General features: G+C 37.5%; 1 protein-coding gene across 2 annotated transcripts in view; it reads left to right on the top strand.

Moving 5' to 3' along the window:
- Positions 1–12,746, top strand: part of KLF3 (Kruppel like factor 3) — a 28,675-nt gene that overhangs the window by 3,865 nt on the left and 12,064 nt on the right. Inside the window, exons 2-4 of one of the 2 annotated variants that reach the window (XM_032999201.2) lie at positions 358–396; positions 1,714–1,848; positions 7,124–7,217. In XM_032999201.2, coding sequence (XP_032855092.1) covers positions 7,161–7,217 — 57 coding nt within the window. In that variant the 5' untranslated portion in view covers positions 358–396; positions 1,714–1,848; positions 7,124–7,160. The remainder of the gene's footprint in view (positions 1–357; positions 397–1,713; positions 1,849–7,123; positions 7,218–12,746) is intronic. The other variant, XM_032999200.2, reaches the window with a different exon arrangement.

Raw genomic sequence — 12,746 nt, 5'->3', positions numbered from 1 at the left:
GCATTAACTTCAGTGGGCTTTGAATCAGGCTCTGGATGAAAATGCAAGATGGAGTGTTATTCTTCTCTGTCACTTATGGGCTGGCATATGCATGGTTTCTGTACACCAGAAATACTTCCACCCTTTCATTTTATCCCTTTTTTTATTTCACTCATTTTTAAAGTAATGTTTTAGTTCTTGCTGTTGCTCTTTTCGATGCTAAAAGTTTGCTGTTTGTGATCACTGCAGGTATCTTTTAGGAAGTATCCGAAATACATGCTTTAAACTTCCCCTTTCAGGGCTTAATTGTATGTGAAAAAATAATTTTTACTGAATTATGTGCACATCCTTACATCAACTTGTTTTTTGTCTGTTCAGAAATCCAGATAACAAGAAGTTTTTGGCCACACAGTTTTGGTAAGTTGTTTATTGATCATTTTCGTTTGCTACTCTCAGTTGTGTTTACTTAGTTATTTTTCTGTTAATTTTAGGATACCATTGATGAGTTTATCCATTAGAGCCCAATTAAATATCTTAATCCTGGTGCTGTTAATTTGCACAGGATTTCAAACATATTTAATATTTTTTCCTATGACAGAGGAAAAGTGTTGCATTTAACTGCATTTAATATTGGAAACTGGTGTATAATAAATGCAGTCAGTTTTGCGGTTCACATCCTTTTGTAGCCAGAAGTTCTACAAAATCAGAGACTGAGATTAAAATTATAATAGTTTTGTAAACCAACTTTTTAATATTAATTAACACTGCTAACAGGAGGTCTTTTAGAGTTCTTTTATGCTGTCAGCATTGGATCTTTGTGTTTTCATTCTGAGGCTAGTTGCTTCCAATCCAGAATATGAAGTTTGGCAGAGCTGGTTTTAGGAGAGATTTAACCCTTCCCTGTTAAGCATTCACTTGATGCTGAGTCTTCCTTTGAGGGTTTTATAGCCACAGTTGATATCTCCCAGGGGAAGGAAGTGTAAGTGTAGATCAGCCAAATGGAAAGATAAAGCTCTAACAGGTTTTTAATAGTAAACTAAGTCAGAATGGAAAAAAAAACAAACGCGTGGTCTGCCTATCATGCAGTCAGTGTGTGTTACCAACAAACTAACTTAATCCATGAAGGCATGACAGACTTTCCACTTTTAAAGAGTCTAAGCTTCTTTGATCACTGTCTCATTTGTATCCACTACACTATCCATCTCTTTTCCCTGTTTTTTTTTTCTTCCCACTTCCATAGGTACATAGAAGTTCATCGACATTTGTCCTGTATTCAAATCCTGGTTCAATTTAATCATTTAGGCTATTACTCATAAATTCACACTTTCTTTAGGATTAGAGTTCTTTCTTCTTCCCCATGCTATCAAAAATGTTGAATCTCTGTTTCATGAAATAGCAGAACTCTTTATGTAAGAGAACAGTATTTTCTTTCATTCTTCCATTGTAATAATAAGACAGGATTTCTATTCCTCCTTTTAAATTATCTTCAAAATTAACCTCTTAGGAAAGACGCAACAAAAAAAAAAAAAACAAAGTTCAGTTTGGGAGGGAAAGATTATCATGCCATTCCACATACTTCAGTTGTTTTCAAAAGTCTGATCTTTTATCCTTACTAGACTGTTTCTCCTTCTAAGAAGTAGCTTGAGACAGGAAACCAGACAGCAGTCTGCCCTGATAAGGGCAAATATTGTCTCATGGAGGTGCCTCAAGAGCTTTTCTTTCTCTCTCCCTTAGGTTCAGTAAATGTAGAACTGAAGATTGAACAGGGTTTACAGGGGCTCCATTTTTCCGTGGTAGAGGAGACATTTTCTTAATCACTGCAAGAACATTTTTGCCCAAAATTTTTACATATAGGAAAGCCATTTCCAGGTAAGTGGCTTCAAAGAGCCTGCATCAATATTATCGTAAATTTAATGAAAATACTGCTTTGTCTACTACACAGCTTATGAATTACTATGTCAAAGTGGTTCTAGGTCAGAGTGACGTCAACAAAGTTACAATGCACAAGTTGTGCAAAACAGATTTTTCAGCCTCTTTGTGGTTCTGAAAGGAGGAAGGTAAAAGATTTTCAAGTTAATAAAAAGTAACAATAGTCTGAAATACTAAATAACAGAATGCTATAGGAATACTATTTTTCTTCGTGCCTATCAAGTAAAACTTTCATCAGAAGAGTTTTGCCCGGGTACCATTTTCTTTTTATACAATATCCTAACTTTCTCAACAGTTACTACTATTTCCCTGTGGAAATCCAGTGAATAAACAAACACAGAAGGCTGCCAATCAGTGAAATGTTTTCTTGTTGTACTAGTTCTCCATGATTCTGCCCCTGCTCTGTCCTTCATGGGCTGGCTGCTCTGGTCCCTTCCCCCAGCACCACGCCTGGGCCTTTGCTCTTTCCCCTGCTCTTGCTTTGACTGAGTCTGACTGCTGTGCTGAGCTGCAGAGTTTCTTTGCCTGCTGCTATTTTGGGGCCCAGTGCAGTTTAATTGCTTGCTTACTTCCCATTAAAGTTAATGGAACTTTAGAAACTCCATTGTGCTGACTCAGGTCTTGATGAGCAACTGGTACAGTAAGTGCAAACACATCTTGATACTGGCCCTGGAGACCACTTTTTCTACCTTTTCCAGGGAATCTTCCTCTCAGAAACTGGTTTTTCTCCATCAAACACCTTCAGGCTTCCACTGAAGAAGACTTCTCACCCAGGTTCAGAACACCTCCCCACAGTTTGGATTTCATCAGTGGAGAGTCTTCCTGATACTATAACTTCTCCTTAGTTTCAGGGGAAGTTTGGCTGGAGGCTCACAGAAGTAATAGTTTCAGAGCAGCAGCCTAAGTCCCAGAGGGCTTGGACTGAAGAGCTTTGGCCACATGACTTACGTTGGCTGCTAGAGACCAACAGTGCTGCAAGAGCTGCAGTGTCTTTGCAGAGGGCTCCCATGCAGTGCTAATTTACCAGATATCTTTACATTATTCTGTAATTATACCAACAATAACAATCATACCTTGAAGCTTCTAGACAAAACCTCACTGTACCACAGGGCAGCATTCATTGCTTCCCCTAGGCACAAAGATTGAGAAAGCAAACCCTGTGCATACTTTCATGCAGGGTGAAGAGAGACAGAATTTATGGTCACCACCCCCCTGTGACTGCTCTTCCAAGTACTTAATGAGAGCAAAGGCTCTATGTTAGAAGGAGGCTTTGTAGTTGTTGGTTGTGCACAGTCAAAACTGGCCCTCCACCCCACCATTTCCTTTCGTAACAGGTCTACAGATTTGGTGGACCTTGAATGTAGATGTGCAGAGCTGCTGGGAGTAGCTGCTCTTCTCCAGCTGCTCTGCAGTGCAGATGTGTAGTCCGGGTGCGTTCTTTAACCGCTTTGCTTGTTTCATCCAGGGTAAATAATCTGTACAAGTCTTTATTGTCAGCATACACGTTAAGTACCTTTAAGCTTGCATTGACTGTTAATTATGTCTCTGAAACAGTAAACCATACCTGTCAGGAAGTTAATATTGAGAAGTGTTCAACCCTGACAGGGCAATGAGCTCTACCGATGGTGAACTCCCCTTCTGGAAGGGATACTTTGCTGTATATCGAATCATAAGGGCAGAGTTTGTGGGTTTTTCTGGCTTGCTGTCTTCACTGGACTTCAGATAGGAAAATACTGAGGGACTTTACCTGGACTTTACCTTGCACCTGTCCTTATTTGCATACAAAAACCAATTGCTTCATTTGACTTTCTGAAGTACAGGGTGTGAGCAAAATCTTATCAAAGCCATGTCCTGTTTGGACAAGTTGGACTGACTTGGCAGGGATCCACAGGGTGGAGTGAATGGGAGGAGGCAAGAAAGTAAAACTGGGTGGCTTGTTAGCAGAAAAAAGAGGGAGAGCAAAAAAAAAAGAAGAGGGTGGAATGTTTGCCTACTGGATTGGAGTTAATTATTTAGTTTCAGATTACATGCATTTTAAATTCTTTTAACCCACATGAAAAAAACCTTTTAATGCAAAATAGTTTATCTAATAATGTGAAAGACAAAGGCCCTTATTTTTTAATACACTTAATATAAATACATTGTTGTCTCCTCACTGTTTTTTCCAGGGTACCTCAGGAATTACAGACAGTATTTTGATTTTCCAGAAATCAGTTGTATTTACTAAACAATTTGTGGGTTTTCAAGCAAGTACATTATGAAATCAGTGTGTAAAGTAGAACCCAACTGTTTTTTCATTCCTCTGTAATAGAAACAGATAAGACTGTTTACCTTCCCTATTACCCCTTCTCAAATGTTTAGCAGAGAGAGATTGGGAGTTTTTGCGTTAGTAGGCATGATTTTACAAATAGAGTAGGAAAAACTACTGACTTCTTAGTAGAAGTAGCATGCTTTATTTGTGTGTGAGTGTGCATGCATGTATTTGCTTGTAAATGTGGTCCAGGCAATCAATTTGGACCATTATTTTTAAATGCAAAGAGGATTGTTGTGTGAGTTTATTTGCAGCCTTAGGAAAGTGTCCTTTTGAGCTAAATTTTAAATGCCAGACCCAAAGCTGGTTTATATTGACTGTAGCAGCTCTGTCCGTTTCCACCACATAAGAACTTGACCCTCTGATCTGGACCAACAGGACCAAGCATTATGTATTTTCCTTTCTTGAAAGTTGGTTTCCAGTCACTATCAAATGGGGAAAAGAAGCTTACGGCTTAAGAGGAACATGTGATAAAGTGCTCAATTTCTGTACTGTGATACAGCAATAAGTAACATTTTCCTCTGCTGTTCTTAGATGACTGCACCTGAGAGAGACTGAGAATTACTTTTCACTTTTACTCAGTGCAGTATACTTTCTGTTGTCTTTGTCAGCCTAATTCCTATACAGTAATTTAGAGCCCTCTCAGGAAACACTCGACTATGTAGCATGACATGTGAAAATGTGTATCAAGTGTCTTTCATGCACTTTCTTGGAGTAAAAGTTGAAAAGGAGTAACTGTTAAACTGAAAAAAATCCAATCTTAAAACAACAAAAATGACAAAAAGAATAGTTGCGAGCAGGACTGCTTACTTAGAACAAACTCTCTCCTTTCTTTCCCTCCTTTCCTTTTATTTCCTAATTTCCTTTCTTTTCCTTTCTTTTCCTTTCTTTTCCTTTCTTTTCCTTTCTTTTCTTTTCCTTTCTTTTCCTTTCTTTTCCTTCCTTTTCATTCTCTCTTTCACTAAAGTACAAATTGGTGTATCACTTCATCTATGCACATATAAACTGAAAATTGAAAGTTACTGAAAACCTGAAAACAAGTAGTTCCAGGTTCTTATATATGATGTCGTAGAGGCTACATTTTATTGTAAACATTTTTTATTTTAAAAAGTATAACTTTTTAATCTGTTTTCGTAATGCATATACGTGTGGAAATGTATGTGAGTGATGCACAGATACACACACATATATATGTGGATATATTTCTGGGAAGATAGTCTTCTGAAACATTAGTCCTAGCTATGTAAAATGTTAAAAATCTGAAAAAGATAACCACTCAAATAAGAATAGTATAATTAATAACCTCACAAACGTACTTAAAGTATTTCCAAAATTATCACAACTTTTAGCAAATAGTGCCATTTTACACGACTGCTTCTGAAATAAAACTACATGTTAAGTTTAGACTGGAAGTTACATCGAACTATTCTAGATGTTTCACTTTGTTTTGCAATTTGGTTTTGTCAGGCCTTTGACTTTTGTAAGAAGAATTGTGAAGATACTTTAATTACTTTTGATACTTGTTTGTTTTCATTATTCAAAATGTACACTGTTGTAAATTATTCCCATAAGTCTTTAAACTTTATTCATATACCTGAATAATTAATGTTAGACTTGCAACAACTCATGTCATCTTTCTCTGGAAGGTCTTAACAAATTTTTATCTGTAAACACACATGATAGTTAACTGCAAGAGTCTATATTAGTGTAGGCTTATTAGAATTGTTTTAATTTGAGCAGGTACATCTTAAAATTTTCTTCTAAATTTCTGGGAGAATTTTCCAGCCACAACTACAAATCTGTTGTTGAGCCTTTAGCTGACTTCGGCAGGGTTTAATTGCCTGGATGATGTAGCCTGGCTGTATTTGTTTCTTTCCAGTGCCATCTACTGGTCAAAATTGAATTCGTGTAAATTTTTTTTGTCCTCACATCTTAATAGAGGTTGTACCACTTCCAGGCAGGGCTGTGAACTGTACAGTGTATGGTCAGAACTTGCTCCTTCAACATCAGTCATACAATGTATAACCTCAAGTGATTTATAAAAATCTTGCCAACATCTAAATGTGATTGAGAACGACTTTCCTTTGCTTCTCTTGGTTTTTACACTGTACCCTTATTGCTTCACCCAGAAAAGGTATCTCCTCCTTTCCTTCACAGCATCTTTCCAAGTTGACCATGGCAAATGTGTGCTAAATACTTTCATTTCAGGCAGTTTGAGATAAGCTATAATTGAACAAGTGAGGTTGGACGCTCTGTAGAAAAAACAACCGAAGCTACATGGAATACTACCAGATTTTTGGAAGTGCTTTTCTTTTGCAGTTAGCACAAATTGTTGGAATGTCAGTAAATCTATCATCTCAGGGAAATAACAGATTTTTTTTTGTTGTTGTTTGTTTTAGTTTTAAGTTACTGGAGCATGTTGAATGTACCTCTCTAAATTTGTCCTAGATTTTAATCTTTCTTTTGTGTTCATTTCAATGTCACTGTACATGAAAATTTCAACTTTTCCATTAGGACTCTTAGAAAAGAGATATCATCTTCAGAATCAGTTCGCTTATATAAACAAGATCATTCTGAAGTTGGCATAGTCTAACCTGTGATGTGTTTACACAGTGACAGCTAATAAAAGTGACAAATCTGTGATCTTGGTATGCTCACATGAACAATACAAATTAACTTTCATTAAAGTGAGCAGATGTCCCTTTGTTTCAACAGCAATTGGGAAAGAATAAACTTACAATAAGTGAAATATTTAAATGTAACCCAGTCAAATGTTTAAGAAGCTGTGTTAGAGCTGCATAAATATTCACATTAATCTGGTGAACTAGTAAGTTCTCTACAATTCAGAAAGTTGATAAAGGGGATTTCCTGTGTCTTTCTTAACACCTCGTCTTTCCCCTGCAGGCCACATCAGAGGCATCAGAACAGCTGAATAAAAAAGATGCTAATGTTTGACCCAGTCCCTATCAAGCAAGAAGCCATGGAGCCTGTTTCAGTGGTAAGACTTCTAAAATATATTAGCCTTTGTGATGACTCTGTAGTTTTTTCACCTTTAAATTCATACTGAGATTTTGCTAAACTTTGGACTAGCTTAGGAAAGGCTGTGAAGCTATATTTTGCTCTTACGGCAATCAAATTCACATTGTATGAAAATTTTTTCTGTAGTTTATGAATTGATTGCCCTTAAGTGACCTACCCCGTTACCTCTGCTGGTGCTCCCATCCCTAGAGCAGAGGAGAGAGCATCCAAGAGTTTCTCAGCCGGTGCAGTGCAAATAGGATCTCTGTAGCTCATGCTGCTGTTGGATGTGGATTGAAATTAAGTTGCCAGACTTCACAGTGGAGTGGCAAGAGCCTGTGGCTTCGATGTTACACCTTTGAACCAAATGAACAGCTACTCACTGTCCCATTGTTCTGTTTCTCTCTTGATCTTGACAACATGTGCCTGGGGCTAACTACGCTCCGAACAGCAGAAAATTAATCCTGACCAAAAAAAAAAAAACAACTATTTTTTTTGCTGGATAAGCTGGGTGTATTACCTGGCCATGTGAACAGATGAGAACCGGGACAGTGGAGGAGGAATGGGGAAGAAAGGGGAAGGAAAGACCTGTTTCAGTTGGGTTAATTTTCCATCAACTTGGTGTGTAGGGTCATCAGAGAAGAGTCTGATAAGCAAGAGCAGCAGGAACATGTGGCTGGGAGAGGCACAGTGGGAATTGTGACAATTTAGGCTGACAGGGAAATATGGCCTTAGGAAGCAGTTTCATGTATACTTCCCCTATCCAACTGCAGGCTGCCGCTGAAAGGGAAGGTTCAGACTTTCCTCCCTCCTTTCCAGTTTTGTTTCTCCTTTGCATGACATGAAGGAATTCTGTGGCCACAGAGTGACTTGGATCCATTGGATCAGCTTATTGAACGGTCAGAATTGCTAACCCACCAAAAATACCCTTATTTTTTGGTCGGATCAGGAAGGTGTATCTCACTCATTCTGTGCAGCCTCTTAATGCTGGAGGAAGGGGAGAGGGGAAGACAACTGAACGGGCCCTCCCCTTTCAGCAGTAGCCTGCAATAAAATCAGATTAAGTGTAACATGAAACCACACCCCTAGAAGGGCTGATCAGTTAAAAGGGTGTAGTCAGTGTGCATAGAGTACATTAAACTCATGCTCTGAGTGGCATCTTTCAATCAAAAGTGTGCTGTTTTATTTAAAATGTAGAATAATTGTCATCAATTTAAATGCATCTATAAGGAGTCTGATTTCTTCAGTGCTGTTAATAACACTTTTTGAGAGTTAAGTTTATATGCATTTTAAAATTACAGTTGGACTTTCATGAGGTTTATTAACTTCAGAGAAATGATAGAAAAGTAACTGATCTATCACTGAGAGTGTAAGTATGACAAATTCCAATATTTGGTCAAGAAGGAACCTTAGTATTGGCCAGTCTGCCTGTCACTTCAATCACAATTACTGCATAACCTTATTAAGATTAGTGGTGATTATCTATGATCACCTAAGGATATCTAATGGTGTCCTTCCCAGGCAGAAAATGGGCCACTTTTACAATAAAAGCATCATTACACAAATAACAGAAAGTCACGATAGAGACACTGGGCTGCCTTTTGTACACATCTGCCTTCATCTCCCAAAGAAGGTTCTGCAGTGGCTTGAGAGACACAAGATCCTGCCCCAGGCAGCTGTGTGCTTCTGCAAGATGGACAGGGTTGGCCCCTCAGCAAACAGACCAGGAAAGGAGTGAGCAGTCTTACCCTGACCAGCAGATGAAGGAAAAACTGCAGGGGGAAGAACAAGGGAGCATTTCTGAGCCAAGTGCATTTTCAGACTGTAGTTCCAAATGTTGCTTATTCTATACCACGTGCTCCTTGCAGATATATGGTACCCTCCATGCGGGAGTCATCTTGGGTGTTCTTATAACTCAGTGTCATCACTCTGACCAGCCGTTAGAGACTATTCAGAGCATTTTACCAAATCTGTATGCTTTCCTTTTCGTTATTGCATAATGCAAAAAAAAAAAAAAAAAAAAAAAAAAGAGGCAGGAAAAGAACAACAGGAAGTCCAGAGGAAAGGACATTTTTTGAGTAAGGTTCCTCTCATACAGAGTACTCTGGTTTCCCTTGGGCTGAGGAGTGTGTGTGTTTCAGCTTCTGTACACACACAGACTGTTTAGCTCCAAGCCCCAAGATCCTGTGTTCTCCAGGGCTTTTTGGTCTTGTGGCTTCCTTGGAGCCCTGCTGCCACAGCTCCCTGGCAGAAACTGCTCTGGAGACACCTCTAAAGGGAGGAATCATCCTATGGAGGGAACAGACGGAAGGATAGCAGCCACTGACTGTTCGTTTTCTTGACCTTCTTTTGATGAGGTGGAAAGAAAGAGAAACTGTTAATGTGATGTTTTGGAAGTGCTAAGCATAGTGTTCAGTATGTCAGCAGGCTGACATAACTCGGAAATCTAAAGTCAGGATTTATTTGGACTGTATCTTTCATTCTGATAGTATCATTAGAGGCCAAACTAAATGAAGCCCCTTAGGAATTACTCATTACTTTACCTGAACATACACTGTCTGTAGGTATAAAGTCTGTCTTTAAAAAAATTCCATTAGTTGGGGTGGGAGAAGGAAGCAAATTATGATTTTGACACCACTGTATTTCAGGGTGTGTGGGGCTGAAAGGATTAACTTTACTTCTCAGATGACTGAAGCTCGCACCCACAGTATTTCATCACTCTGCCAACAGCTCATGCTATTTATTAAATTGAATTATTGAACACATTTTATGATAGTTCTTAGTGAACTAGTGACAAAGTCATCTGAGTCCTACCTAAATATTTGCTGCGAGGACTTTTTAAATATTTGGACAAATACGAGTTACCGTTCAGTGAAATAAGTTGGGTTTTTTATGTGTTACCATCTTCCATTGAATTGAAATAAACAGTTTTTCTTTGCCCTTCCATCAGTTCCAAAACTACTTGTTTCACCCATTCTTAAATAGCTATGTGTTACATGAGGTTTGGAGATCTTAAGTAGTGTACTGGAATACAAGTTCCATGTGGTGAGAATGCTTTTTCATGTACTAGCTATTATTTGGATTAAATCCTGTTCATCCTCTTACATGATACTGAATTGACAAATAGTTTAAGTAGATAAGCAGTTTCTTCACCTGTTTCTGTTTTTCCAAGAGGCTGGCTAAATTTTAAAGTTAAATTCATAGTGTTATATAGTTTATAAAAGACTTGGTGAATTGCTTCAAAGTCTGTTTGCCTGTACAACAAAGATGATGTTTCATTGTGGCAGTGTAACAGAATTTAGCAAATTATATCAGATTAGTGCTTGATAATGTCACCTTGTAGAAGCAGCAATCTTCTGGGTGGTGATAGGTATACTTGTAGCATATTTGCCCAGTCTTTATTCTTGATAGATTGTTAAGAGGAAAAGCATGGCGATTCTCCTTTTAGATTTATTGATTTAATCATATGAGCCATACAGATATGAATCAAAGTTGTATCATATCAACATATCAAGTTCCTTTGATTTATTTGCCAGTTTCTTTGTGGCTTAAGTGCTCTGGGTTTTATTATGGGCAAACAGCAAGGAAAGGTTAATGAATTGCTTTGTAAGGCCCAAAGAGGAAAAGTGATGATATCAAACATAGAAAAGAGCTAGATGGAGACTGTAAAGGAATATATGTTGAAATACAATCCTACATAATTATTGTGATTTACTGTAGTGATATACCATTCTGCAGAGGGATGTTTAGGAAAGCAGAATTTACAGGAAAGTGGAAATTCATTGTTTTTTTTTTTTAATCCAAGTTAGACCAAACTCCTGCATGCACTGTTAATTCCCACAGTAGAAATCCAAAGAAAATCTATCATCTTAAATGTGTTAGGCAAACAAAACAATTATATCTAATTTTCCATTATTCCACCAGAATACTGCTTTTGCAGGCTATGAAGTACACTCCTGCTTCCTGCAGTTGGTGGTATTTAGAAAATCAGGCAGAGGTAGTTGGGCTTTCTTTTGTTTGCTATTGTTAATGCCCTCTGTTTACAGAGAAAGACTTGAAGTCTTCTATACTCTCCCATCCCCTATCCCCCAAGGGGTAACTGTCATCTTCCCTGGCAAAGAAAGGGGAAATAACAGTCAAAATCAGTGGTTCATATCAACCTCATGGCAATTGCTGTCTGTGTCCCAAGGAGCTAGAAACTGAAACTTTGCAATGCTAAAAGGTACGGGAAGCTTAACTTCAGAACCAGGAGTTAGATCTTAGCATGACTTACTCTGAATTAACAGGGTTTCAACCACACTTTATTGGTAGTGAAGTAAAACTTTTCCACCAAACATTGTCTGACTGACAGCAGATACTCTCCTTTTCATTGTTCTAGCATCCTTCTCAACTTTTTCACCCCTTTTTTTCCCAACACAGATAATTTATTGCACCACATTTTATCACTTTATCTGCAATTCAGCTAGAAACATAGCAATTAAAAATGCAGAAGGAAGAAAAGTTTAGAAAAATTCAGCTTCCCCAGACTGACAGAAAAAATACTTATGTTAGATCCGTGCCAGCTTAATTACAACAATTAAAAACGTCTATGTAAAACAATGGAAGGTATGTGGAGTAAAATACCAAGTCCCTAAAATAATCACTTCTTTAAAACATTATTTTCTTCCTAATTCTTGGAAAGTATTTCTTGCTTATCTAAAAACACTTCTCTAGTTTACAGTTCTCTGCACAACATTTTAATAGTTTGTTATTTTTTTCAACACACACACTTGATATTACTTGAAGAGTTAAAGAAAAACTCTTTATATAGAAAGGTGACAGCTTAGAGCTGCTTCATTCTTTGATAGGCTTGTTGACTGAAAATGTTCCCTAAGATTGAAATTGCATCATCTTTTTCCTTTCTAGTATGCTTGCAATGGAAGAAATATTCATAGGTAGTGAATTTGTGATCATCCCTGACACACCTGCAGCACTGTAAAATGCACTGATGCTTAGTGGTGGAACATTTGCAGTTTGTTGAAGCTGAGCAGACATTGTACCATAAGCCAATAACAGCAATTTTAAGAGTACTTAATATCTCTTAGGTGTTTAAATTTTGAATTTTTGCCTATGTCCATAACTTGATCAGATTTAGTAGATATTGAATACTGTTAAATATTAAACTACAGCAATATGCAGTGGCCTTCATCATTTAGAATGCTAATAATTTCATTGCTTGGCTTGCTAGCACTGCTGGCAATAATGGATTTTTTAATAGAATTCTGAGGAACCAATTACCATCAAAGATTAACATTTTTATAGGTTGAGTTTGTAAGAATAGTTATAAGTAAATACAGTTTCAGAGGTTCTAATGTAGTATTTATTGTTTGAAGATTAATCATTGTGTATGCTGCTTTATTCAAATATTTTTTGGAATAGGTGACTCAGCTTTGTTGTTTTATCACAGTGCTATGAATGCAGCAGGAAAATTTAATATTTTCTAGACTCAGTGGTTCAAACAATAACAATA

This window comes from Tyto alba, unplaced genomic scaffold, assembly GCF_018691265.1.
Source record: "Tyto alba isolate M040663 unplaced genomic scaffold, T.alba_DEE_v4.0 Super-Scaffold_6, whole genome shotgun sequence".
NCBI classification, from domain to species: domain Eukaryota; kingdom Metazoa; phylum Chordata; class Aves; order Strigiformes; family Tytonidae; genus Tyto; species Tyto alba.
The sequence above is the reverse complement of the archived record's forward strand: the minus strand, read 5'-3'. Positions and strand labels throughout refer to the sequence as shown.